This window comes from Homarus americanus, unplaced genomic scaffold (genome assembly GCF_018991925.1).
Source record: "Homarus americanus isolate GMGI-L3 unplaced genomic scaffold, GMGI_Hamer_2.0 scaffold29328, whole genome shotgun sequence".
NCBI lineage: Eukaryota > Metazoa > Arthropoda > Malacostraca > Decapoda > Nephropidae > Homarus > Homarus americanus.
In genome coordinates this window covers 69930-97500 of record NW_024728945.1, presented here as the reverse complement: position 1 = coordinate 97500, position 27571 = coordinate 69930, and the positions used below count along the sequence as shown (strand labels likewise).

General features: G+C 43.6%; 1 protein-coding gene across 1 annotated transcript in view; it reads left to right on the top strand.

The window, feature by feature from the left end:
- Nucleotides 1–27571, top strand: part of LOC121866253 (inter-alpha-trypsin inhibitor heavy chain H4-like) — a 39649-nt gene that overhangs the window by 3655 nt on the left and 8423 nt on the right. The window contains exons 2-9 of the mRNA XM_042365865.1: nt 11435–11597; nt 13026–13168; nt 13684–13800; nt 14150–14338; nt 21759–21974; nt 22488–22658; nt 23174–23389; nt 24144–24227. Of these exons, the coding sequence (XP_042221799.1) occupies nt 11435–11597; nt 13026–13168; nt 13684–13800; nt 14150–14338; nt 21759–21974; nt 22488–22658; nt 23174–23389; nt 24144–24227 (1299 nt within the window). The remainder of the gene's footprint in view (nt 1–11434; nt 11598–13025; nt 13169–13683; nt 13801–14149; nt 14339–21758; nt 21975–22487; nt 22659–23173; nt 23390–24143; nt 24228–27571) is intronic.

Here is a 27571-nt window from a genome sequence, read left to right as displayed (position 1 = left end):
ACTATTTTCGCCAGGTATTTCACTACCAGGTGTATAGTTTAATCCAAATGAAACGTTAAAGCTGACCTAATTAAGCTGAGTAATACCTGGCTGGAGCTAATTAACGCTACGTATCATTACCTCATTAACATTTTATTGGTTAATTACTCTTAATTATTTGGATTTTTTTTTTTTTGGAGATGGTGGAAGTTTAATTAATTGTTTGTCTTTTGTTTTGGTTTGTTTGTGTCTTTCTGTATCTCTCTTTCTATCTCTTTATCTGTCTATCTCTATCTCTGTCTCTCTGTCTATATCTACATTATTATCTCTGTATATCTAACTATTATTTTACATCTCTCTCTCTCTCTCTCTCTCTCCTCTCTCTCTCTCTCTCCTCTCTCTCTCTCTCTCTCTCTCTCTAGACAGTACCGTCCTTTACTATACTCAACTTGTGTACACTATGCATACTGATGCCTCTATACATAATTCATATACTGTCTATACATGGCATAGTCCTCAGTGACGGGAGAGGTGAGGGGAGAAGAGGATTTTGGTGAGGGGAGTGGGAGATGCGGAGGAAGTGTGGGGGAGAAGAGGATTTGGTGAGGGGAGGGGAGATGCGGGGAGGGAAGGTGGGGGGAGAAGAGGACTTGAGAGAGGGAAGTGGGGAGATGCGGGGAGGAAGGGTGGGGGAGAAGAGGATTTGGGTGGAGGGAAGTGGAGATGGGGTGGGGGAGGGAAGGGTGGGGGAGAAGAGGGTTGTAGATGGGAAGTGGGAGATGCGGGAGGGAAGGGTGGGGGAGAAGAGGGTTTGGGTGAGGGAAGGGGAGAGATGCGGGAGGGAAGTGGGGGAGAAGAGGGTTGGAGGAAGTGGGAGATGCGGGGAGGGAAGTGTGGGGGGGAGAAGAGGGTTTGGGTGAGGGAAGTGGGGAGATGCGGGAGGAAGGGTGGGGGGAGAAAGGATTTGGAGGGAAGGGGGAGATGGGGAGGGAAGGTGGGGGAGAAGAGGGTTTGGGTGAGGGAAGGAGATGCGGGAGGGAAGGTGGGGAGAAGAGGGTTTGGGTGAGGGAAGTGGGGAGATGCGGGAGGGAGGTGGAAGAGGGTTGGGTGAGGGAAGTGGGGAGATGCGGAGGAAGGTGGGGAGAAGAGGGTTTGGGTGAGGGAAGTGGGGAGATGCGGGAGAAAGGTGGGGGAGAAGAGGGTTTGGGGAGGAAGTGGGGAGATGGGGGAGGGAGGGTGGGGGAGAAGAGGGTTGGTGAGGGAAGGGAGATGGGAGGGAAGGGGAGAAGAGGGTTTGGGGAGGAAGTGGAGATGCGGGAGGGAAGGGTGGGGGAGAAAGGATTTGGGTGAGGGAAGTGGGGAGATGCGGGAGGGAAGGTGGGGAGAAAGGAAGTTAATGGTGTCACACAAGTTAATGGTGTCACACAAGTTAATGGTGTCACACAAGTTAAGGGTGTCACTCGATAATGGCGTCTCATTAAGGTGTTGGCGACTCTGGTTCGTGCCATATATATCCTGAACTGTGTGTGTATGTATGTATGTATGTATGTATGTATGTATGTATGTATGTATGTATGTATGTATGTATGTATGTATGTATGTATGTATGTATGTATGTATGTATGTATGTATGTATGTATGTAACTTAAAAAAAACGATCCCCAAATCCCAAATATAGATCAAAGTATAAAAGTTTGTGTGTGAACAAAAGTAAAAGTAGGAAATATTTAAGGTAAAGTATAGATAATGAGAGACGGTCTTATCTCCGGCCATCACCTGTAATGGGGCGGAGGTGAGGGGGAGGGGGAGGGAGGTGAGGAGGGGTGAGGGGTGTGAGGTGGGGTGGGAGGGAGGTGGGAGGATGCCATTAACCATTTTCTTGGATTTTGGAAGTAATCTTTCTGTTTTCTGGGTGTGTGTGTGTGTGTGTGTGTGTGTGTGTAACACCTTGAATAATGTCCCTGCAGCGCCACACACACAGGGCCCCTCTATACAGCCATCACCTGAGTTTTTCCCTCGTTTTAAGTCAGGTTCCAATAATCTTGAAGACCTCTCCTCCCCGCGGCCACACTGACCACCTGCGGGACCATGTTTATTTAGTTACTATATATGCGTCAGGTAGCTCCAAGTATGTTTATCCTGACCTGGCTCACACACACACACGTAGCATTATTGTTATTGTTTTATTGTTGTTTCTTTTTCTGCCCCCGTCCCCATCCGATATATGTCCTCCCATCCTTCCGTCCGTCCATTATACCTCTTTACGTCCTTCTGCTCTGCCCCACCCCGTCCCACCCCGTCCCACCCCACCCTGCCCCGCCCTGCCCTGTCCCACCCCGCCCTGCCCTGCCCCGTCCCACCCACCCCACCCGCCCCCGCCCCCTGCCCTGCCCCGCTTCGCTTTTGGCTTCTTTGATCATCCTCCTCCCCCTTGTCCTCCCTGACTAACTTTCCGCACCAGATAATTCCCTCCTCCTCCTCCTCCTTCTTCTTCACATTATCAAGGGGAGGGAGGAAGAGAAGGGAAGGGAGGGAGTCTACCAATCAATGGCTGTTCATAATTAGTCTGCAGGGAGGTTCTTCATTCCCTCCCTCCCTCCCTCCCTTCTATCAACAACACTTCCTGGTTCCCTTGTCCCTTTCCTTGCTCTTTCCTGCTCCTTTCTCCCTATCTCCAATTAACTTTATTTCCATTTATGTCTTCTTCCCCTCCTCTTCCTCTTCCCCTCCTCTTCCTTCCTTACTTCTTCTGACTTTCTCCTTTCATGACCCGACACCACCTCTTCCTCCCTCTTCTTCCTCATCCTCCTCTTCCTCCTCCTCCTCCTCCTCCTATCTCATCTCCAAGTCCTCTACACACCTCAAAGTAAGAGGTCCTGCGCCCCCCCCCCTATCACTGGACGATGCACCGACATTTTTTTATTAACTTTGATCAATACTTCATTAACTATATCTCGCGATCTCTTACTTATTTATCACTTTTATCAATATTCTGCCAATTCTCTCTTTTATCAATATTCTCCCCCACACTCGACGCCCCTCCCGCCCCTCCCCAAGCAAATATGTAGATAGGATTTGGATAACATTCAACACCACTCAAATAGCATTCAGTACTATTCAAAATATCATTCGATTTATTTCACTAATGTAATTTATATTTTGGTTAGGATCGGGTTCGACATCTACTCAGAAAATATTCAATAGTATTAAAAAAACATTCAATATCGCTTACCTTCTTTGCTGAATAGATAGATAGATAGATATACTGTATGCATTATATCCAATCCTGTTAGTGTGATCCTCTTTTGTCAGATTATCGTGCAATAGACACCATAAGAGGACAAGGATACAGGCGTTTATAGCGAGGAAGATAAACAAACAGTATGATAGAGTCTGGACGTCTCTGTAAGGGGCGGCCTGATACTGTTAATAATTTTGGCATTATTTATCAGTTTGTGGGGTTTTGCAGCGATTTTTTTTTTTTTTGCGTTTTCAATGACTGCCTGGCGTTCATTTTCCGCTTGCCGTTTGTTTTTGTACTTTATGAAACTTGTGATTGATTAGATGGAGTTTTTTTTTGCGTTCTGTTTTTTTTTTTTATTGCACCGAGTTTATTTTTGCTGCTCATTTGGTGAGTATAGGTGGAGGAGTCGTTCGTCAGGCGTAGATGGTAGCTTGTCCTGGCGTTATATGTATGGGAGTGTGGAGAAAGGGAGAGAGAGGAAAGGTGAGGATAGATGATGGTTAAGATAGAAGGAGGAGAGAGAGTTGAAGGAGAGGAGGAGGAGAAGAAGAAAGAAGATTAGGAATTGGAGAGGATTGGTGAAAGAGAGAGAGAGAGAGAGAGAGAGAGAGTGTGTGTGTGTGTGTGTGTGTGTGTGTGTGTGTGTCAAAGGTAAATTAAACACGCCTGTATGTATGTATGTATGTATGTATGTATGTATGTACTGTCGGTATGTCTGTCACTAAGGATATCAGTCGCCGCCCCTTGCATCTGTTGACAGCGAACATGTTTATGCATGTGTATTGTACGTTGTATGTTGATGATGTGTGTGTGTGTGTATGTTTATGTACGAGTCTCTCTCTCTCTCTCTCTCTCTCTCTCTCTCTCTCTCTCTGTAAGGAAGTCAGGTTGACACCGATTTAATCTTAAAATCAGCATCGCCAGGTTTCTTGTGCTTTATCTAAATAAGACGTCAACAGTGTGAAGTGAGGCGAGTGAGACGAGGTGAGGTGAAGTGAGGTGAGGTGAGGTGAGGTGAGGTGAGGTGAGGCGAGGCGAGGCGATGTGAGGCGAGGCAAGGCAAGTTTTTTTAGCCATGGATTCTCTGAAAGGTTCCTAAGTTCATTTTAGTTTTTTTTTCTAACCTGGAGACGTGAGTATATTTTCTAATTAGCTCAGCTGAAGGTGCGACACGAGGATGTTCAGTGAGATGCTGGAGATAAGTCAGTCATTTATCTTTTTATCTCCCTCTCCCTGTCTCCCTTCCTCCCTCCTTCTCTCCTTCCCTCCCTCCCTCCCTGCCTGAGGTGTCGGCCCAGCAGTGCATCAGTAGTCAATAGTATAAATTATCAGAACACAATATTTCACTCAAATAATCCTCGCTTTAATGCACCACTCAACTGTTATAGCAGACAAAAATATTGTCTCTCGCCTATTTATTTTTTCTATGTATTTTTATGTATTTCTATGTATTCTTATGTATTTCTATGTATTTATATTTCCATTTTATTGATATTTTATAAGTCAGAAATATAATTGGAGAAACGTGTACAACAATATATTTTCTGCTTTTAATTTTTTGTGTTGAATGTATGTTGTCATTTGTTTATTTCGCATTGCTGGTGACGTCAGAGTCAACATTGCCAGACTTGGGTGATTTACTGGCCCTTAGAGATGGCGACTGTTCTGAAAGCTAAGTAATTGTGACCCAGTTTGGTGGATATCTAGGTCAGGGCGTGTCGTATAGGCGAGTGCCGTGGTGATTATTTAACATGACTTATTAATTTTTTTTATCAACTTGGCGGCCATCTCTCACACTCTCTCATCCTCCCCCCTCCATCTGTTCCTCGCTCTCTCATCCTCCCCCCTCCATCTGTTCCTCCTCTCTCATCCTCCCCTCCATCTGTTCCTCACTCTCTCATCCTCCCCCTCCATCTGTTCCTCCTCTCCATCCTCCCCCCCTCCATCTGTTCCTCACTCTCTCATCCTCCCTCCATCTGTTCCTCACTCTCTCATCCTCCCCTCCATCTCCCTCTCTCTCATCCTCCCCCTCCATCTGTTCTCTCATCCTTCCCCCTCCATCTGTTCCTCACTCTCTCCACCACTACCTCCTCACCAACTCCCCACCTCCTCCTCATCATTTTCTCCTCGTCCTCACTACCACCTCTTCTCCTCCTCACCACCCCACCCCCCCCCTCCATCAACGTTATCGAGGGACATTTTGTGCAGCGGCAACTTGTTAAGCGGGATTTTGTTAAACGGCAGATTGTTTTTGGGGGATTGTGTTGGTACCCAGCCAGGCGTCGTGTTTACAGTAGAAGGGGGGGTTAATGTTTTCATTATTTTTTCTAGGATGGAGGAATAATTTATCTTTGTGTTGTGATTGGCTGTAGCGAGGCACATGACATTTATTTTTCCCCTCGCTCTTAGGTCAGGTTAGGCTTAACTCGAATCTAACGGGAGAAATAATAATAACATCACATCTGACTAACATTACAACTCGCAATAGCCAATCATAGTTCATGTGAATTATTCCCCCATTCTAGAAAAAAAATAATGATGCCGACTGGAAAGAAGGAGGGAGGTGGGAGGGGTTTAACGTTCCTGCCAGCCGTATGAAGAGTTAAGTAAACACCAGAGACCGACAACACAAACAAACGGGTCCACACATTCCTTATTCATCACTAACTCTCCATTAGCATTTACCTGAGAGGAAGTGAATTATGTTTTGAGTTTGAAGCTGAACTGTGTACAGGAGAGGAGTCATTATATCTGCCGTGTGACGTAATCATGTGCCAGACGTATAATGTTCGTTTACATTTTGATGACGCGTTGGTAAATTATGGAAAAAATATATATATTATGTTTTCTGAAGTTAATTATATGTCGTATTTTCTTCTGGTAGCTGTATTTAGAGAAAAAATAGTCTCTAATAATATAACAGTTCTAAATAAATGTTTGATGTAGCCAAGGTAACACCAATAAAGTATTCTAATAAATGTTAAAATTTTAGCTTGAATTTTATTTGGCAAGACATAAATATATTTCTTTTCAGTTAAGTAGCACATCATATATGCAGAACCGTCCTGAATTTCATATGCAACACTTCTCTCTTGGATGAAGTGCCAACAATGTGAGAGCTTTCTGAAGCCTTTGTATGTCCTGAGTGTAGATTATGTAGCTCTCCTGTCCCAATCTTTTCTGCACTAAGCCGCCCCAGCAGCACTCGTGAGAAATATGTTAATTTTCGCCTCCTACCGCTTATTTATCTTCTTGATATCTTCCCATCATTTATCTCTCTCCCAAACACGCACAGACACACACACACACACACACACACACACAACTAAGAATGGATATGGAACAGAATATTATATCAAGTTATGCTAGAATCTTCTGTGGGGTACGGGTTGTTTGGGTTCTCACTCAGGATGGGATGGAGAAAGGAAACTCACAATGTGCTCTCTGTATACATGTTGCATTGGATGTACAATGCAGCTTGGTGCTGGGAAGGCAGCGTGGTTACAAGCGTGATGTAGAGAGAGCTGGTTGGTGAGGGTGCTCACAGGAGGACAGCTTGTGGGTCGCCATGCTCGCCGGCGGGAGCGAGGACCGCCAGACAGGTGGAGGAGGAGCGAGGGCCGCCAGGCAGCGGAGGAGGAGGAGGTGTTGCTGGCTGCGGCTGTAGGTAGAAAGAGGCAGGTCACCACGAGGTCAGGTCTTAAATAGCGGGGGTAGGCGTGGCTTAGTAGTTGACCCCCGCTCCGTGATGTATGGCGGCGCTGGTTGACCTAGACCACGAGGCATACACTGGGGAATTGGTGGGGTCGGCTACTCAGCGACAAACAGCGTTTGTAGGGGAGAAATCCACTACAATACTCCCCCTTCCCTCCAGGCGGTGTAGGAGACTTGTTGTCTGCAGGGTTGCTTAGCACATGTGAGGCAGAACGGGCGGTGCATGCCTCATGTGAGACAACGCGATGGCGTGGATGAGCCTCTCGCTGGATACAACTGTCTATATACACACTATCTGTGGGAGAAGAGAGGGAGAAAAAGGGTGTGTGGAGGCGATGAATTTTGTGCTTCCCTCACGGCAGGTACAGAGTCGTCAGATGCGCCTGCTGGGGTGTGTGGGCCTGGGTCAGGAGCAGGGGCTGCGTCAGCAGAAGCGGGTGAGGGCTCGTGACAGCAGCTGGGTTCACGACAGCAGCAGGGTGCAGGACATTAGCAGGGAGTACCTGAGGGAGAAAAGAGGGGTGTGTGGGTCCGCACTCAGGAACAGAGGCCGCATCAGGGGCGGCAGGGGTTACTGTTGGGCCGGGGGCGGCGTCTGAGGCAGGACGGGTGTGCTGGGGTCGGTAGGACATGGTGCTTGGGGCAGGAAGAGGAGCTGGTGTCTGCTTAGAGAAGCAGTGCTGCTCTAGGGTGTCTAACCTGCGGTGTAGTAACAGTAGTTGTAGAGCCGATGAGAGCTTCTTCTGTGCGGATAAGCCAGTCTTCCATGTTGCTTGAAGACTGGGAGCGTGATCAGTTTCTCCTGCATCCTGTGTGAGTGCGAATCTCCGGGGGTCACCATTGTGGGGTATGAGATGTTTGGTTCACACTCAGGATGGAATGGAGAAAGGAAACTCACAATGTGCTCTCTGTATACATGTTGTATTGGATGTACAATGCAGCTTGGTGCTGGGAAGGCAGCATGGTTACAAGCGTGATGTAGAGAGAGCTGGTTGGTGAGGATGCTCACAGGAGGACAGCTTGTGGGTCGCCATGCTCGCCGGCGGGAGCGAGGACCGCCAGACAGGTGGAGGAGGAGCGAGGGCCACCAGGCAGCGGCGGAGGAGGAGGTGTTGCTGGCTGCGGCTGTAGGTAGAAAGAGGCAGGTCACCATGAGGTCAGGTCTTAAATAGCGGGGGGGTAGGCGTGGCTTAGTAGTTGACCCCCGCTCCGTGATGTATGGCGGCGCTGGTTGACCTAGACCACGAGGCATACACTGGGGAATTCGCGGGGTCGGCTACTCAGCGACAAACAGCGTTTGTAGGGGAGAAATCCACTACACTCCATCCCAACTTATTTCTCGTGTAGATTAACCACCCTAATGCTAACTAATATCATCCCTCCAAATGGCGTTGGGGTGGTTAATATTCAGGTGAAATAAGTTGGAGTGGTGATTCTTCATGTGATCTGTTACCTGACTAAGGAAAGAATATTGAAAAATTCTTAAGTGTTACATAGAAAATGGAAGTTACGATTGTCAGAGAATATTTTGTTTTAGGGGTGACTTTTGCTGTTTGTCTTACTCGTTCTCTGTATCCCGTGGAAGTCGAGTTCAAGGCAGTGTCATATAAGCACTTTCTATGTCATTTTATTGTACCAAGTTGTCTTTACTGTCACACACTCGTATAGAAACAAGGCCAAATGCGCCATTCCCTGGTTGTTAACAATTTGTGGAATATTTACATCGCTAAATTTTTGGGGTTATGAGATATTGGTTCACACTCAGGATGGGTTGGAGAAAGGAAACTCACAATGTGCTCTCTATATACATTTTGTATTGGATGTACAATACAGCTTGTTGCTGGGTAGGCAGCATGATTACAAGCGTTGAGTAGAGAGAGCCCGTTGGTGAGGGTGCCCAGAGGAGGGCATGCAGCTTGAGGGACGCCAAGGTCGCCGGCGGGAGCGGGAGCCGCCAGGCTGGAGCGGAGGAGGGGGTGTTGCTTGCTGGTGGCAGTAGGTAAAAAGAGAGTGGTCACAGCGGGGTGAAGTCTTATATGGCGGGGGTAGGCGTGGGTTGATAGTTGACCCCCACTCCGTCAGGCGGCGCTGGAGGCGTAGGCTGGGGAATTATAAAAGGGTCGGCTACACAGCGACAAACGGCGTTTGTAGGGGAGGAATCCACTACAATACTCCCCTTCCCCTCCGGGCACGGTGGGAGGCTGGAGGTTGGCAGGGTTGCGTGCCACATGTGAGGCAGAACGGGCGGTGCATGCCACATGTGAGATATAACGGCGAGGGCGTGGATGAGCCGGCCGCTAGGGGGGACAGCTCTGTCTAGATACACGAGATCTGTGGGAGAAAAGAGGGAGAAGGAGGGTTGTGGAGGCGATGAATGTTGTGCTTCCCTCGCGGCAGGCACAGAGTCCTCAGATGCGCCTGCTGGGGTGTGTGGGTCTGGGTCAGGAGCAGGGGCTGTGTCAGGAAGAGGGTCCATGACAGCACCAGGGTGCATGACAGCAGCAGGGTCCACGACAGCAGCAGGGTGCAAGACAGTAGCAGGGGGTACCTGAGGGAGAAAAGTAGGGTGTGTGGGTCCGTGTCAGGAGCAGGGGCTGCGTTAGGAGGAGCGGCAAGGGGTACTGCTGGGCTGGGGGCGGCGTCTGAGGCAGAACGGGTGTGTTGGGGTCAGTAGGACGTGGTGCTTGGGGCAGGAAGAGGGGCGGCTGTCTGCTTAGAGTAGCAGAGCTGCTCTTGGGTGTCTAACCTGCGGTGTAGAGACAGTAGTTGTAGAGCCGATGAGAGCTGCCTCTGCGTAGGTAAGCCAGTCTTCCATGTTGCTTGAAGACTGGGAGAGTGATCAGTTTCTCCTCCATCCTGTGTGAGTGCAAATCTCCGGGGGTCACCATTTGTAGTGTTGTGAGATATTGGTTCACACTCAGGATGGGTTGGAGAAAGGAAACTCACAATGTGCTCTCTGTATACATATTCTATTGGATGTACAATGCAGCTTGTTGCCGGGTAGGCAGCATGGTTACAAGCGTTGAGTAGAGAGAGCCCGTTGGTGAGGGTGCCCAGAGGAGGGCATGCAGCTTGAGGGACGCCAAGGTCGCCGGCGGGAGCGGGAGCCGCCAGGCTGGAGCGGAGGAGGGGGTGTTGCTTGCTGGTGGCAGTAGGTAGAAAGAGAGTGGTCACAGCGGGGTGAGGTCTTATATGGCGGGGGTAGGCGTGGGTTGATAGTTGACCCCCGCTCCGTCAGGCGGCGCTGGAGGCGTAGGCTGGGGAATTCGAAAAGGGTCGGCTACACAGCGACAAACGGCGTTTGCAGGGGAGGAATCCACTACACCAAGCTGCCTTTACTGTCACACACTCGTATAGAAACAAGGCCAAGTGCGCCATTCCCTGGTCGTTAACAATTTGTGGAATATTTACATCGCTAAAAAATGTACCCTTAAGTGATATATTAGAAATATGAAATTAAATATAGTTAACTTTTTGGGTAGGTATTTTATTATATACAGTATATTTATCCTTTGCGGAGGAAACAGTACAACAGAAAATGGGGTTACATCTGAGTTGAGAGTTAAGACACACAGTGACAACAACTTTATTATTATTTTTTTTTTTACTTTTATCCTCTTCGCCGCATGGCATGGGCTGTCTGTCACGCCTCTGACACGCACTGTTGGCAGATACTGGGCAACTCTGGCCTTGAATGAGCTCACACTCGGTGATGTCAGCCCCTCACAATCAGTCAACTGACAGTCCCTAGCACTCTCTTCTCTAGTACTCTAGGTGGGAAAGCATTCAAGCACCTCGCTTTTGAAGATCGTTACGAGGGACGGACCATGCAGATATCTGAATGACCTTATAAGACCTAATAATTTAGTTGCTTGGTTCACCTTCTCACAATGGCTCGAGAACTTCAGTTCATTGTCAACATACACACCTATTCAGTCTCAATTAATACAGTGTCTTCTTCCCGTTGGGACATATAATACATCTACTTACCGTTGGTACGACCCAGGTGCAGCTTCTTACATTTAGTGACATTGAATCTTATTAGCAATGTCTAGTTTGATGCTGTGTAATGACTTTGTTTAAAAGCAAATTTTACAGTTTTCGTATATCAGGAAGATTAGAAACCCCAGCTTATTTCATCTGGTTATTTAACACCCTAATGTTTACTTGACATGACCATCAGGTAGCATTTAGGTTAGGTGAGGTGAGCGGGGGGTCTACAGTGGTTGTGGTAGAAAGTTGTGTTACTGTCATATTACCATTCGAGTTTATTTATTTGTTTGATTGATATAAACAGTTTCTTTCAGGAAGTCTCTACGTGGATTGTTTGCTCAAGAAATTAGTATATAACTCAGCCCACCTCAGACCTAAGTGACGTTTTCCAATCAAAATATGACTTTAAACTCTTCCCCAGTGATCTTCCTATTGACCAGATTGTCAGTTAAAGTAAATTATAACGTCTGTAAATCTATGATCTAATTTTTTTTATTACTTCAGGAACTGTTGGTCCGTCGACTGGGAGCTTATGCCCACAAGATCAACGTCCATCCCGGCTATCCTGTACGAGACTTACTGGTCGACATCACCATCCACGAGACCAGAGACATCAGCCTCCTTAAGGTCAAGAAAGTTCCAGGAGGAGTGGAGTTCAGAGATGCCGGTGAGAGATTAATGTGGGTTCCTTACCTACATTCTTAACATCTTTATTGCATAGGAATACAAATTGTATTACTATGTAATAAAGATGTTATACAATGCCTATATTGACTTGAAGGTTATTGTGATAATTAGGAACCACAGCTGTTTCTTCACCTGATTTAACACCCTCATGCTAGCCTAACTTAACCTCTAACCCATTGAGCTTTAAGTTACATAATTGTTAAGTTACATAAGTGGGGACTCCTAATCTTCATGTTCTGAGTGAGTCATTGGCAATAGTGGAGGAGATAATTAACACCAGGAGGAGTTTATAGAATTAAATTTTTTTTCCAGATATGTTGTTTGGATGAGAGTAAGTAACTAGAACTACATAACAACTGTTTTCCTTTTATATTATTTATTTATTTATTATAATATTATTAATATATATTTTTTTCCTCTTCACCACTGATCGGCTTGTTAGCCACTTGGGCAGCTCCACCCTTCGATATCGTATTCCTTGTTAGTGGGTAGGGCATGAAAGAAGAGGATATTTTGGGGTAAAACATGGCAAAAAATGATCATATGGCAGTAAACTAATTTGACATCTACGTTTTTTGTAGGCGAAGGAATAAATTATTTACCGTAAATATGGTGATGTCAAATCTCCAGTAGTGACCATGGTGCTGTTCTGCTCTTAAACTATTGGGAAGTGAATCTGTAATTTTAACATGGTTAGGAAGTTAAGTTAGGTTTGGTTTGGTATGGTCAGGTTAGGTCAGGTCAGGTCTTGTTAGGTTTTGTGCATTGTCGTATCAATTTTCTTAATTGGTACCATGCAAATTACATCTCTGGAAATTTTAGTTAAATTCCATAAGTTCCTTCTGGTTTCATCTGCTTCCTCCACAATTACCGAGGCATTTAATAAGTGATAGTTCAACCTTAAACTGATCTTGGCATTACGTGTTGCTCTCCTTAAACTTTAGGGTTACATTATGGTGTTAAAGTGCTTAGTTAAGAAGGCAAGTTACGTGTTAGAACACTATACTGTACTGTACTGTATGATGTCATTGGCTGCATGAGAACTAAGATATGAGAAATTAATGAGATGTATGTTGGTCAGTCTTGTGCTGTTTGTTTAGGAGAAGAATATGGGCAGTTGTTGTCTTAAGTTGCTAACGTACAGTAGATATTAAGACAATAATTGTAGACTGTAGTGGTGAAGGAAAGAGGATTTTATGTTTTACTTCTGTGTTACTGTTGCAAAACTTCATTTTGTCAACAAGAGACAGCTATACAGGGTCAGAGACACTCCAGGAGTAGTACTGTACTGTATATTTTTCTCAGAAGATGTCTGTACATATATTTTGCATGCATTTATACTAATAATCACCACAGTTGCCACAGAGTCAATTTGATCATGAAAATAATGCGAGGTGTCAATTAACAGTTTCTGAGTGGCGGGAAGGAGGCAAAACAGCACGCCTACATTTTGACCCAGACCCAGAGATGATACCAGTCAACGGAGTCATCCACGGCCAGCTGGTGGTTCACTATGATGTAGAGAGAGCGCTGGATGCTGGCGATGTGCAAGTGAGGATGATATAGTTTTGCAAGTCTTAGTTAACATAAGAAATTGGACTAATAACTGATCATTGGCTGTATTTTACACAAAAGAGAGAGAGAGAGAGAGACTTCCCTCACACCTGTAGAGTCAAGTCAGAAGCAGTGGCCACTAGTCTTAGTGATCAAAGAGGTGAGCCTTTTGATGTTGGACTAATCAAAATTGTCACCTATTATAATGACAGGTGTTGGTACAGTAGTTATCTTGCTAGAAATAATGTAAAAGATTTTGTTAAGTTGTACAATACCTGACAATTGCCCAGGTCATATTTTAGCATTGCAAAGCTCCTATAAGGGAACTTGTTGGCCCTCAGTCCATGTACAGTATGTTAATCATGATCATCCAAAATTTGCTTTTTCAAAATTGATAAGTGGACTAACAGTTGAACTACACAGCTAGTACAGCACATGTGGCCAGAGGTACAGTATTGTCTCTCCTGTGGGCTGATTTAGAGTAATTTTTATTGAATCATTTTCATTTTCAGGTTGAAGATGGATATTTTGTGCATTTCTTCGCTCCCATTGACCTGCAGTACACCCCTAAGCACATCACCTTCTTGATCGATGTTTCAGGGTCGATGGAAGGACTAAAACTTGAACAGGTAAGACTATGTACCCATGTTATTTTAATTTTTCTATTTTAAACTTTATTTCAATAAAAACTGCTTGATGTACATTTTTTGTCTTACACAAATATTAAACTTGAACCCATACAAGGCCAGTACATTTATAAACAAAGTTACAGATTGAAGAAGACTTTTGAGATTTAGACAATGGGATAGACCAAATATGTGAGATAACATAACACAAAAAGACATGTTAAAGAAGACATATTTCCTGTGGACATAACAATTAAAAAACAAATATAGTAACTAATGGAATTTGTTGACCTTTTATGGATACTTTTTTTTTTAGTACACTTGTCAAATTACAATAGTTGTATAATTACAGGTTAAAGAAGCCATGCGCCACATCTTGACGGATCTCAACCAGGGAGACTCGTTCAACATCATCCGCTTCTCTTCCTCGTCTCACAAGTTTGGAACGATGAGGTACACCGCCATGGCCATAAGAAAAGCCAAGAAATACATCAACAACCTGGAGGCCGATGGAGGAACAAACATTGACGGTGGTCTTAAGGTTTGTCGTCTGAACTGATTCACCTCCTTGTGTTTGTTGACAGAGATGAAGGCTGTAGCATCTTGAATATTCTTTTTAACATTGATTTGATACACATGGGTAAATCTGCATGTTGAAATATGTTATTCTTATTTCTTATATAACTTAAAAGAGGACTAAATGATATGATATAAACACCTATGTTCTTAAAACACATGAAATTTCAACATGCCAGTCGTTTGTCTCTCCCTTAATGTTGACACACACTGCCCAGCCTTCTCTTGAGCATGAGGTCACCACCCAGCAGTGAGTCTTGCCTCTACTTAACCTCTTGTACACATTATGTATTAGAGTCTATTTAAAGTATTAGAGCTTAGATGCGTACACTCATTCCAAAAAGATCTCTACGATTTTATGCGAGACAATGTGACACAACGGAGGAAGAATTTTGACAACCCTGCCAGGACAAGAGTCTCAGTATTCATTTTGAAATTCATCGGATCCATCCGTAAAGATACTTCCTGGGGTGAGTGTACATATGTTTTGTTTGAAAAGACATAAGATTAAAGGAATAGAAACATTTTGTCAGATTTACTAAAAAAAAAAAATCACAGTGTAATAGTACCATGCAGAAGATAAGGCGTCACTGCTGGATGGAACTGTTCACTCCTACAAAAGCTCTCTCACTTTCTACAGTAGTTGTGAACAGATGCTTCTACAGTACTTCCTTGTAAAGCACTAAGTCTTGAGTTTTTCCCTGTGCCTTCTTTGTCAGCTCATGGGAAAGGACAAATATTGTGACAGTTTCTGGGACCACTTGTGTTTTCTTCATTGTTAGAAAAGTTATTATATTTCCCACCAGTATACAAGATTCTCATGGTGCTGCATCACTAAGAAGCTCAGGCCTGTGGACACAAAACATTGAAAACGCCGATCACCTTCCTCTAGGCAGCAGTTTCCTTTAGGGCAAAAAATAGATTGGATTTTTTGGTTGGAGATTAAATTTGGGCAAGATAAATGATTGATGGCAGCAGTTAGTTGTCCTCCTTTTCTTCTGTTACTTCATAATTGTACTTTGTACACTACAGGTAATATTATTTTTATTTGGCTTCTGTGAGTAATAAATCCAATTATATGAGAGTTTGGGTTATGTTGCCCTTCGGGAAGTTTACCACATTGAATACTTACAGGAAATATGGAACTTAGAATACCTGAGATTTTCATTACACTACTGTACCTGTTGACCTTACCTGAAGCAGAAGAATATATTTATAAAATCTATTGATATAATACAAGAATAACAAATTAGGCTAAGGTTTAGTCTGGAGTGATGGGTTGGTTCATCTCATCTGCCATCCTGCATCAACATTTTCTTGTTTAATTATTAGGCAGACACCACTACAGCAAATGGAAAAATTAACAACTTTTATTGTACAAAATGGACATACAGTCAACCCTCACTTTACGCGGTCCCACATTCCGCGTTTCCACGTTAACGCGGTGCCTTGCCAGAACCTAACGTGCTCACATTACGCGGTGCGTGAACCCCATTACGCGGAGAGTGTCCGGCGCGACGCTATTTTTAGATTCACCCCACCCGCCTGCCTGCCTGTGCTCTCGCCTCTCCCTCCTCCTCCCTCCGCTTGGGCAAGCCGCTCGGTAAGGTTGCACAGTGTGTGTCTTTGTTGCGTTATCACTCATTTCATATGACGTATCGGACTGTGATTGGCCATGCATCCCTACCCCCCTCTGCTGCTAGCTGTAATTGGCTTAAAGTATTATGACGTGTCCACCCGGGGGAGGGAGGGAGGGAGGAAAGATGATCCTTGACCTAGCCGCGCCAGTTTCATCCCTCCACGCCAGACCGTGTAAACGTGCATCCACTGTTCTCTAAAATGGCTTCTGCCGGACCACCACCCCCAGAGAGAAACCTTTCCTTACCTGGACCCAGCGGCACTAAGCCAAAGAAGACACGACGTTCCTTAAGCTACGAGGTGAAGTATACCATCATCCAAGAGTTGGAGAAAGGAACAAGGCAGGTTGATTTGGCGCGCCAGCATGGTGTGAATGAATCTACGATTCGAACAATAAAGAAGGATGCAGCCAAGATAAAGGAGCACATGAAGATCACAAAGTCTACAGGTGCTTCTATGATCAAGTATTTTCACAACCAGGTGCTTCTCAAGACAGAAAAATTACTTGTGAGGTACTTGGTGCGTCAGGCGCGACGGAACATGGCGGTCGACACGCGCTCTGTTAAGGACTACGCACGTGAACTGTACATGGCAGTGGCACGAAAGCTGGGAACTACAGAGCCCAAACCCTTTAATGCTTCCTCTGGGTGGTTACAGAGGTTTAAGATCCGGAACAAAATCACCAATATAAACATTGGTGGTGAAGAAGTGAGTGGTGACCGTGCTGCGGCTAGGGAATTTCCTCCGTTTTTACGTGAGATTATGGAGGAAGGACAGTACAGTGACGACCAGGTGTTTAACATGGACGAATCTGGTCTTTTCTGGAAAAAGCTACCTTCCAAGTCCTTCGTTGTAAAGAATGCCAGCAAGATTCGGGGCCGGAAGATGCAGAAGGAACGCATCACCGTCCTGTTTACCACCAATGCCTCCGGTACCAGTAAGCTCAAGTTATCGGTGATCCACACAGCACACAAGCCGCACGCTTACAAAACCATGGACATGACCAAGCTAAATGTCCACTGGCTGACCGCACGTAAGGCGTGGATGTTCTCTACACTGTCCCTCTCCTGGTTTGATGACTGTTTTGTTCCCGATGTAAAGAAATTCTGTGAGCAACAGAATGTGCCATTCAAGATTTTGTTGCTGCTGGACAACGCACCAGGACACTCGCCCCTACTGTTAGATCGTCACCCCAACGTAAAAGTGGTCTTCCTTCCTCCCAACACTACGTCTATATTACAGCCCATGGACCAAGAGTTAATCTGTAATGTAAAAGCTGCATTCTCTACGAAAAAATTCAAACTCCTGAACGACTACACCAACACCAGGGAAGAGTTGCGCAACCTGAGTGACACCACCACCGATAGCAAGAGCGAAGAAGATGAGGATCAACAGTTGGCACAGCAAAAAATACTGTTCAAACAATTCTGGAGAGTATTTAACATCAAGAAAGCTGTGGACTTCTTGGTGGAGTCATGGGATCAGCTGTCTATTGCTACAATTCGTCACGCATGGAGACATGTGTTGTATGGAATACCAGGTGAGAGGAGGAGTCAATCTGTGACTGGTGAGGTTCAGACTGTTGCAGTAGCAGTGGACCTTGCCAGAGAAGCTGCGCAGACTGTTACAGTTCCAGGCTTCTCCGAGACCACCAACGACGACATCCTGGAGGTGATAATGGAACCTGATGTGACTACCGAGGAGATGGTAGATGATGATGATGACGACGTCAGTGAAGAGGCAGGTGGTGCGTCATCCCAAGAAGAACAACACTTATCCCATAGTAATGTTAGGGGTGCCATCGAGTGTATCGAGAAAGCCAAGCTCCTCCTTTCCGACGACCCTGACGCAAACAGGTATGAAATCTTCACTACCCAGCTGTTGCAGACTATGGAGCCCTACATCAAGGTGTATCACGACAACATCAACACCAGCCGTCAGCAAAGCATAACAGATTTCTTCGCCCGCAACCCACCACAGCCAGCCCAAGCCAGTGATAGTGACAGTGAAGATGACTTTGAGGGATTTGTCAGGGAAGCCCTGACAACTGTAAGTGACAGTGATGGTGATTCACCTAGTAATGGTGATTCACCTGAGGGCCAGTAATCTGCCCTCTGCCTCGGAACCAGCCTCCATCCCCGTATGCCGACCCATCTCTTCTACTAACGTAAGTGTTCCACATAACTTTTAGTTTTCCTAACCTAACCTTTATTTTTCCTATGTTAACCTTTATTTTTCCTAACCTAACCTCTTCTATATTACTTGTTTTTTCATGCCATCATAAAGTTAAGATAAAATTTTTACTACAACATAGTTGTGTGTCGTCAAAAAGTGGAGTTTGGGGGTCGGCCTGGACTCTATTTCAATTAATCCCATATGTTATGTTATTCACTTTACGCGTTCCTCACTTTCCGCGGGACCCTCCGGGTTACATTAACCGCGTAAAGTGAGGGTTGACTGTATTTGCTTTATCTTTATAGATGAAGCCACTGTCACTCTATACTGTGTTTATATGTAATGTCAATTTCAGCATTGAACTTTAAATGGTCATTGATGAAATATTAAGAGCTTTTAAAGATACCTGTGTTAATGGGTCACAGTGTTACAGTTATTATCTTTTAATATATTCTCCTTGTTTAAATAATATGCTTCTTTATAACTAAACATTAAGAATTATAATCACTATCTCTTTCCTCGTATGATAATGGGAGAAATATTGTATGTAAATTGGTGTATCTCACGAAAATTACCAACTTCCATTTATTTCATCTGATGATTAGACACCCAGATGTTAACCTAACCTAACCTAACCCCTCTACATAGCAATACAGTGTTTAATCATCAGGTGAAATAAATGGGTTTGCAAATCTTCCTGTGATCCAGAACTTGTACATTATAGGACCTCAAAAGTGATGACGTGTTTCCCTCCATTATTTATCATTTCTGGAAACATAATCAGGTTAATTGTCATTAGGGATTTCCACCGTTAATTACTCGTAGTACAGTATAATGAAGGTGTTGGTCTTGTCCTTAACGCCCAAATTTTGAGAGTTCAGCGAAACCTCCATATAGTGAACTTCTCTCTCCATGCAAGCCGTGAGATGGTGTTTTCACATCTAACGGACCCTCGATATAATGGACTTTCATCTCCATGTAGTTGGTTAGATAGAGGTTACACTGTAAGATAAGAGAAAGGGTGTACTGTAATGTATATTGTATGTAAGTGCACCTCCATGTGTTGGCTTCTGTACATATGTGGTTTATTATGTACTGTATGTGTCATTGTATATCTTGTCTATGTATCTAATTTATTCTTTATGTTGTACTGCTCTCTCTCTCTCTCTCTCTCTCTCTCTCTCTCTCTCTCTCTCTCTCTCTCTGACACACACACATATACTGTACTCACATACCATACATATGCACATGCATACACTCATACTGTATATGCACACACACACACACACACATATTTAGTAGCTTAATCACATATGTAATAAATGCTTCTTTTTTTAATCCATTATATTCTACAATGCCATTAAGTATCCAGTACAGTATCTTAATGTTCAAAATTTGACATAATTTTAAGCATTTTCTAAATAACTAAATGTATGATATATCATTATGCGCGTGTGTATGTTTGACATATCCAGATTGTGAAATTATTAGGACTGTACTGTATTTTATTTTCCAATCTGCACGCAGTACAGTACAGTGTGCAGCATTACGTCTGGTATGAGAAAAGCTGCAATGTTTGTGTGTTATGAAGTGTGTCCAGTCCAGTCCAGTGAAGGTGGTGATCTTCTCACAATGTACAGCATCACGTGATTCTTTGTAGAATCTAGTGAGTGATTGTTTCTGGAGGGTTTGACCATAACATGGTTTATAGTGCCTCAAAAACTCCATCTTTTACGCGGTGAGTCAGAGACGTTCCCGGGAGATCTTGGTGCGCGTGGGAGTGTCGTCTGAAGTACGAATGTTGAGTTAGTGCTTGAAATGGATGGAGAATCACAGCAGAAACTCCTATATTATATTATAGGAAGTCCTTTATATGCCTCCATAGTTCCAGGTTGGTGGTACCCCCCTGTATACCTCCACAGTCTCAGGCTGGTGGTACCTTCCTGTTCATTGAAAACTACCTTGTGAGGTTTCTGGAAATGTGTTCCATTTCAAGCACTGTAAAAGATGTGCTTTTGAATGAAGTCCAACGAGTCTTGAGAGATCAGCTCCAGTGTGGTGGAAGAACAGCAAATGTGAGGGCTTCTGCCTAAGCTGGTTTTCCCCTTCCTCCCTCAGATGGCGCTTTCTCGGCGTCGGCCGCTCCCAAAGATGCATTTCCCACATCATAATTATCTTCAAGCGTGTACAGTCAAAGGCAGGAGCATTGGACGCAAGCCGAACTTATCTTTGCAACCGGTAACACTTCCTCACAGGCCCAGGAGATGACCATTTTGCCTTATCACTAGCCAAGAAGAAGACTGTCATGCTTCTTCACGAGCTTTGGGATGACTGTGTTGTCTTTGTCTCTGTAATGTGACACTCTGTCGCACCCACAAAATTCATGTTTCACTCCCTCAAGTAGGAGAAGATTGTATTGCCCAATTAGTATCATCATTGAGATGACACTAAATAGCACTTTGTGTTGGCTTCATCTGAGTAGCCAAACATTTAACTTGATATGATATATTCCACATTTATTTTCAGTCTTTATTTTGTTCTTGCCACTTCACTTATAAACACCCAAATTGCTGTAGGAGTTCACGCAAGGCAGAGACAGCTATGTCGCCGCCCATGTTTTAATGCACCTCATTTCTTTCCTCTGGTTGAGGCCCAACGATGAATGTATGTTTGAAGATGAAATATTATTTTATTAGAATTTTCTTTATTCTTCATTGTTGCCAAAATCTTATACTATATGGAAAATTGTTTGTGGTTCTTCATCAGTACAAGAAGTATTTTATAACTTTATGTCCTGTAGTAACCTGTTCCATAACTACTAGTGGCAACAGTGGAGACTGACATGGACCTCACCTCCCTTCTCTCTCTTTGTGCACTTCCTTATGACAGCACCTGAGCACCAGACCCTTAAACTTGTCTATTATAATTTTGTTATGGTGTTTTTCTTCAAGTGCACTTAATACTTCCCACATCACTACTTTATTTTATATACTGTATACAGTACTGAACTGTACTGTACCTTATTTCAGATCTCTTGTAAGTTACTTTTTGAGCACATCCCTATATTGTGTACCACACCTGTGAAGCACCGCACCAGCACTGCACTGCACATATCTGCACCACCTGTGATGTGCTCCTCTCACTGCACTATTATGTTCTGGATGTTTGTGTCTGTAGAATATTTTGTTTAAGTCATAAGTTCATTGTGGGATGGTGGACATGAGCACAATTGTTATAATTTCTGTTGAGAGAGGAAGAATGCTTTTTCTTTCATAAGTTATTAAAATGTGTTTGATTTTTCTGTTTCTCTCAGCTAAATACATTATTGTACTTATAAGGATTCTTTTTGCTGCTTATTTACTTTGATTGAATTTATTTGGCTGAAGAGCACAAAGTAAATTCCTTATCATTCTAAAATAATGAAGATAAAAATGCTTTTGTGAAATATGAGAAGTCTGAAAGATCTTCCTTACAGCCCCTTCTCAGCTTGACTCACACCATCCAGAGTTCCACATGTGCTTCTTGGGATTATTGCTTTTGTGAACTTAAAGTTTTATGAACCATTCTTGCAGGTGGCCCTTGAGAATGAGATGGATTTGCTAGTGTCAGAGTCAGTGCGCCCACATATTATTGTGTTCCTGACTGATGGCTTACCCAGTGTTGGAGTCACTTCCGAGTCGGCCATTTTAAGGAATGTCAGGGAGAGAAACATGGAAGGAGCCGCTATATTCTGCCTGGGTTTTGGCAGTGGAGCAGACATGAATCTTCTGGAAAAAATAGCCCTTCAGGTTAGTAAAGGATTTAGGAGAAGACAGTCCATTATATGGAGGTCTGTTAGATGTGAATCATCCATCAACTGGCTATATCCATTAGATTGATGTCCATTATATGGAGGTCCCACTGTATATATAGATATTCACACACTTCATGTTAATTTGGTCATGTTTACTGTAAGAGATAATTTAATCATCTGAAAAATCTATAAATGAAACATAAAAGATATTTTTATATTTATCAGTTTTATTTGGTTTTATTTTCTCAATCTGTTAACCAAAATTAAACTTGTATGGAACAGTTTTGTTTGTGTATATATAAAGTACTGTACTGCAAAACCCTTATGAAGAAATTAACAACAATTTTAATGTTTTAACTAAGAATTTGTGAATCATAATGCCATCTTACATGTTCCTTTGTCAACCAAAGGATAAAAATAAATAAATGAATTATCTTCTTGTATTCAATCATAGACATATTCCCAGCTGTTCAAAGAGTTCTTCAAGACTCACAAATCATCTTGACAGAACCGTGGAAGTGCTCGGAAAATCTACGAGGACCAAGACGCAGCCGAACAACTGAAGGGTTTCTACCAGGAGCTGTCAACCCCAATCCTCCTTGATGTCCAGTTTAGTTATTCAGGAGATGCTGTACAGATGGACACACTCAGCAGGACACATTTTTACAATTACTTCCGAGTAAGTTTGACGCCACAAGATGATTGAGATGTACTGTAGTGAGACACCTCTTGGCTTCACTGTATAATGACTGTTACTGTATCCTGAGTGACACTTTATCAAGTCACCAAACATTTTAACTGGCTGTGGTAGTTCCTCTCACCTGAGCTGTTCCACACTGCTTGATCATAAAATGTGTTCTCAGGATCAGAAGGTCTTACTGTAGGTCTTTAGTTGAAGTTCTGCCTGGAAGGATTAGTAATAATTTTAATGTTAATTTTGTATATTGATTCATCTTTTAACTTGAGTTTTTCTTGAACATTTTGGGGTAAGATTAATAATATGTACAAAACTACCGAGTGTTATTATATATAATGTAACTGTGGCCAGAGAAGATTATGACGACAAATAAAGAAATGATTCATATGTGGCAAAATACATCCCTTAGTAAGTATGATCAACCTCTGTTTACTTTGACAACCTTTTATATAAAAAAAAATCTCCTTTCTCTAATTTATTTTATGTTGGTTTTTCAGGGTACAGAGCTGGTAGTTACAGGGCAGACAGAGCCAGACCAGCAAGGAAGCATCCGGGCAAACATCACCGGCCAGGGACGCAACGGAGAGTTCTTCATGGGAGTGACTGACTGGAACACAGTGGTTCCACCTGACCACCACTTGCTGGACCACCTGCATCTTGCCCCCACACCCAAAAACTTTATTAAGAGATTATGGGCTTTTCTAAGAATTAAGGTAAGAATGATTATATCTATACAGTATTCTGTACAGGGTATATATAGTGATATGAAAAAGTTGATTTTAAGTATTTGTTTTCATCCGCACATATAATATACAGTACTGTACAAGTGTACAGTACTGGTTGACAACTACTGCTAACAAGAGAATTAAATCTTCTCTTCCTCTGATAACTGAGATGATAACTGCAAATATACTGTACATTCATCTGATATTTTAATGATTTATATCTCTTTCAAAACTTAGAAAAATTTACTGTATCAAAAAACTTAAAAGTTTTCTTCGATAGTCATTTAAATTTGATTTATTTTACATTCCATGCATTATGCCATGGGATGTGTTATATTTCCAGGTTGTCGTTTTAATTATCCACTTGGCAGTCCCACCAGTGGCTGAAGTAACACATACATTTAGCAGTGGCTTACTTAGGCTTTCCTTCTCGTCAAATTATTTTCATCACAATTTTGTGTTGGCATCACCGACCGTGATGGAGGGTGTCAAAGTTAATGGACTGAAGAGTGAAAAATTGAGTTTAATAATTTAACTGTTCATAGATAAACAGATAGACAGACAAAAATATAGACAAATAGCTAGATAGAGATATTAGATAGAATGTTATATACAGTAGTTTATTAGATAGATAGAAAGGATAGTTGGATAGATAGAGATAATACTGCAGTTAGATAGTATAAATAGATAGAGGTGATAAATATAGAGACACAGTGAAAGATATAAACCTCCCCACCTACAGGATCTGCTGGAGGAGGAGAAGGCTGCCCGCGGCGTACACGAGAAGGCCGCGGCCCAGAAGAAAGCACTCTTCATCGCGTTAGAGGTAAGTACCGACCTCTTCCCTCCCTCACAATAACATCTTTTTATATCATGAATTTGTAAATTATCGTGTTGTGTATAGAATTAGTTCATGGTATGTGCTTGAACCTTGCAACTGAGGTCCAGCCGCCTAGGGTCAATTTGTAGGGTCTGCTCGAGGTTATGGGAAGCAGTCACTTTAGTCAGTTTTATAATACTGTATTGGGATTTTCATCATTTATTTTTACATTTTAGTAAATCATAGAATATTTTTATACATTTTGGATATTTTTTGTGTTATGTGGATGTTGGTATACAGAACTGTATGTAATTATTAAATTTTAGAATACAGTTGTACCCCGCTTTACGCGGTTTCACTTTACGCGATTTCTCATATACGCGGTGCCTCGCCAGAACCGAACTTTCACTTTACGCGGTTCATCTACCCATTGTTACGAGTTGGGGATTTAGAATATAGTTAAAAGTCTACCCAGATCCCAACAGGCAACAAAAAAAAACAAACAAAGACAATCGGACTATAAAAGGGTAGACAAAGGATGCGAGTTTTTGTTGTGTATAATAAAGTACCATAAATTCCTTAACAAAATATTCAGCTTTCTATAATTTACCCTTAACCATACTTAACCTAAACATTAACAGTATATACATATTTATACAACATACAATAATTTGAAGCAAGTGGACGTGGGGGAGGCAATATAAGATTACAAATACTTAAGTGCGGAGCTGAGATGGCCGACGAGTAAGGCTGAGTATTGTAGAAGACGGTAGGTAGTCACTGCGCCGTAGGTTTCCAGGATAGGTGATCCTGTGGTCACCTCCCAGAGTGAACTGCTCTCTCATCGAACTGGAGCTGACGAAGAAGACTTTGAGGAGGTGACGCAACAACCAGGATATGGAGAAGGGAAACCCCGGAGTGGTAACTAAGAGTAGTCATAATCGGGTTTCGTCCCTAGATGGCGTTGCTCGTGGTGCTGGGTAGGTAGATCAGGACAATAGATGGCGTGGTTCGTAGTGCTGGGTAGGTAGATCATGACAATTTGTGGCGTGGTTCGTAATACACCCCCCCTCCAAAGACCTCCATAGCGCGGGCGCGAAGGAGGTGATCACCTGGTGCGTCTGGAGAGTAGCTGCTGCATTTCCACTGGAGCTCGGGATAAGGAGTCCGCAATCAGGTTGTCCACCCCCTTTATGTGCCGGACTTGTAGATTATAGGGCTGGGTGAGGAGAGCCCAGCGGAGGATTCGCTGGTTGGAGGTCTTGTTGGTTTGGATGAACGTGAGTGGGTTATGGTCGGTGAAGACTAGGGTTGTTTGTGGGCAAGACTGGAGGTAACATTCAAACTTCTTTATTGCCAACACCAGAGCCAGGGCCTCCTTCTCTATGGTCGAGTAGTTGGTCTGATGTTTTTTCAACTTGGCGGAGTAGTATGCCACAGGGTGAAGGACATCAGTGGTTGGGTCGGGTTGTAGGAGCACAGCCCCACTCCGACACCGCTAGCGTCGATTTGCAGATGGAAGGGCAAGGTGTAGTCAGGGGGGTGGACTACAGGCTTGGAGGCAAGGAAGGCTTTGAGGCGGTGGAAAGACTGGTCGCACCTCTGGTTCCAGATGTAAGGGACCGCAGAACTGGTAAGGTCTGTGAGGGGTCCGGCCACGCTGGAGAAGTTACTGCAGAACCGACGGTAGTAGCCGCACATCCCCAGGAAGCGCATGAGTTCCTTCCTCGTCCTTGGAGTGGGGAAGGACAAGATGGCTTTAACGTTTGCGTCCTTGGGTCTCACCATACCATGCCCAACGATATGTCCCAGGTAAGTCACCGAGGCCCGGCCAAAAGCAGATTTAGCCAGGTTTATGGTGAATCCAGTCTCTTGCAGTCGTGCAAACAGTATCTCCAAACGCACCAGATGTTCGTCCCAGCCGTCCGACACCACCACCAGGTCATCCAGGTAGGCGAACGTCCCACCTAGGTCCTGAATCAGGTAATTGATGGCCCTCTGGAATGTGGCCGGAGCATTAGAAAAGCCAAACGCCATAACCAAATATTGAAAAAGACCAAATGGAGTTATAAATGCTGAGATTATTTTTGCCCTATCCGTGAGTCCCACTTGATAATATCCCTTCAACATGTCCATGGTAGATATAAATTTGGCACAGCCTATGCTGTCTATTATATCTTCAATCAAAGGTAAAGGGTAGGAGTCTGAGACAGTGACCTGGTTCACTTTACGATAATCGGTACAGAAACGAAAGGTGCTATCGGGTTTTGGAATGAGAAGGCAAGGTGAAGCCCAGGGGGAGGTACTAGGCTCAGCTAAGTTATGTTTTAACAAAAAGTCTACCTCCTTTTTCATAATCTCTCTTTTTTGGATTTAGTCGATATGCTGATTGCCTAATGGGTTGTACATCATCTGAGATTAGCTTAATATCATGTTTAAGTATATTGCAAAACCCTGGGAGGTCTGACGTGACTTTAGGAAATGTCGATAACAACTTAGTGAGATCTTTTGCTCGAGATGGATTCAGAACAGAAAAATACTCATCCAAGTTGTTGAGTATGTGACTGTTAGCAGGGTTTTCTTTAGGTAGAGGGAAGTCTAAATTCTCCAATAGATCCATGTCATCTGTGTCCGGCTCCGGCCCTGACAAAACCGTATGCAATACAGGTAAGCTTATAGCCTCTGGGATGTCTTCCTCTGACTGCCTGGAATGGTAAAGTTTCATGAGATTAATGTGAACAAGTTGTGAATCTTTTCGGCGATCAGGAGTATGGACTATATAGTTGAGGGGAGATAGTTTATTTGCATTGATTTGAAAGTTTTGATGGAACCGTTCCAAGCAACCTTGTGATTGTGGGTGGTAAGCCGAAGATGTGCAATGGTCCACACTGAGGTCTTTCATATTCAAAGATGGATCAGATTGTTGGGCTTTAATGAGCTCAGCCTTACTAATGGTCTTATTGTACAGATCTTCTGTGGGTAGGAAGATATTGGAGGTGGTTTTAGATGAAGAGGGCCCATTACGCACACTCTGTGACCGGGTGACAGCACAAGATGGGAAAAGGTGAGGAGTAGTTTCTTCAAGGTCAGTGGTGGAGTTGACAGGTAAGGGAGAGTCGACTGTCTTTATGTTGGGAACCACTAGATCTCCTACCAAGTCATTACCCAATAATAAATGAATGCCGCTCACAGGCATTGGATCTTTCCTAATGGCTATTTGCACTTCCCCAGTAATCAAGGGACATTGGAGGTGCACTTTAGCTAAGGGATAGGAAGAATGGGATGAGAGATCTGAAATTAGAACACTCTCATTAGTAAATGCGGTAGATATATCAGGAATGACGTTAAAC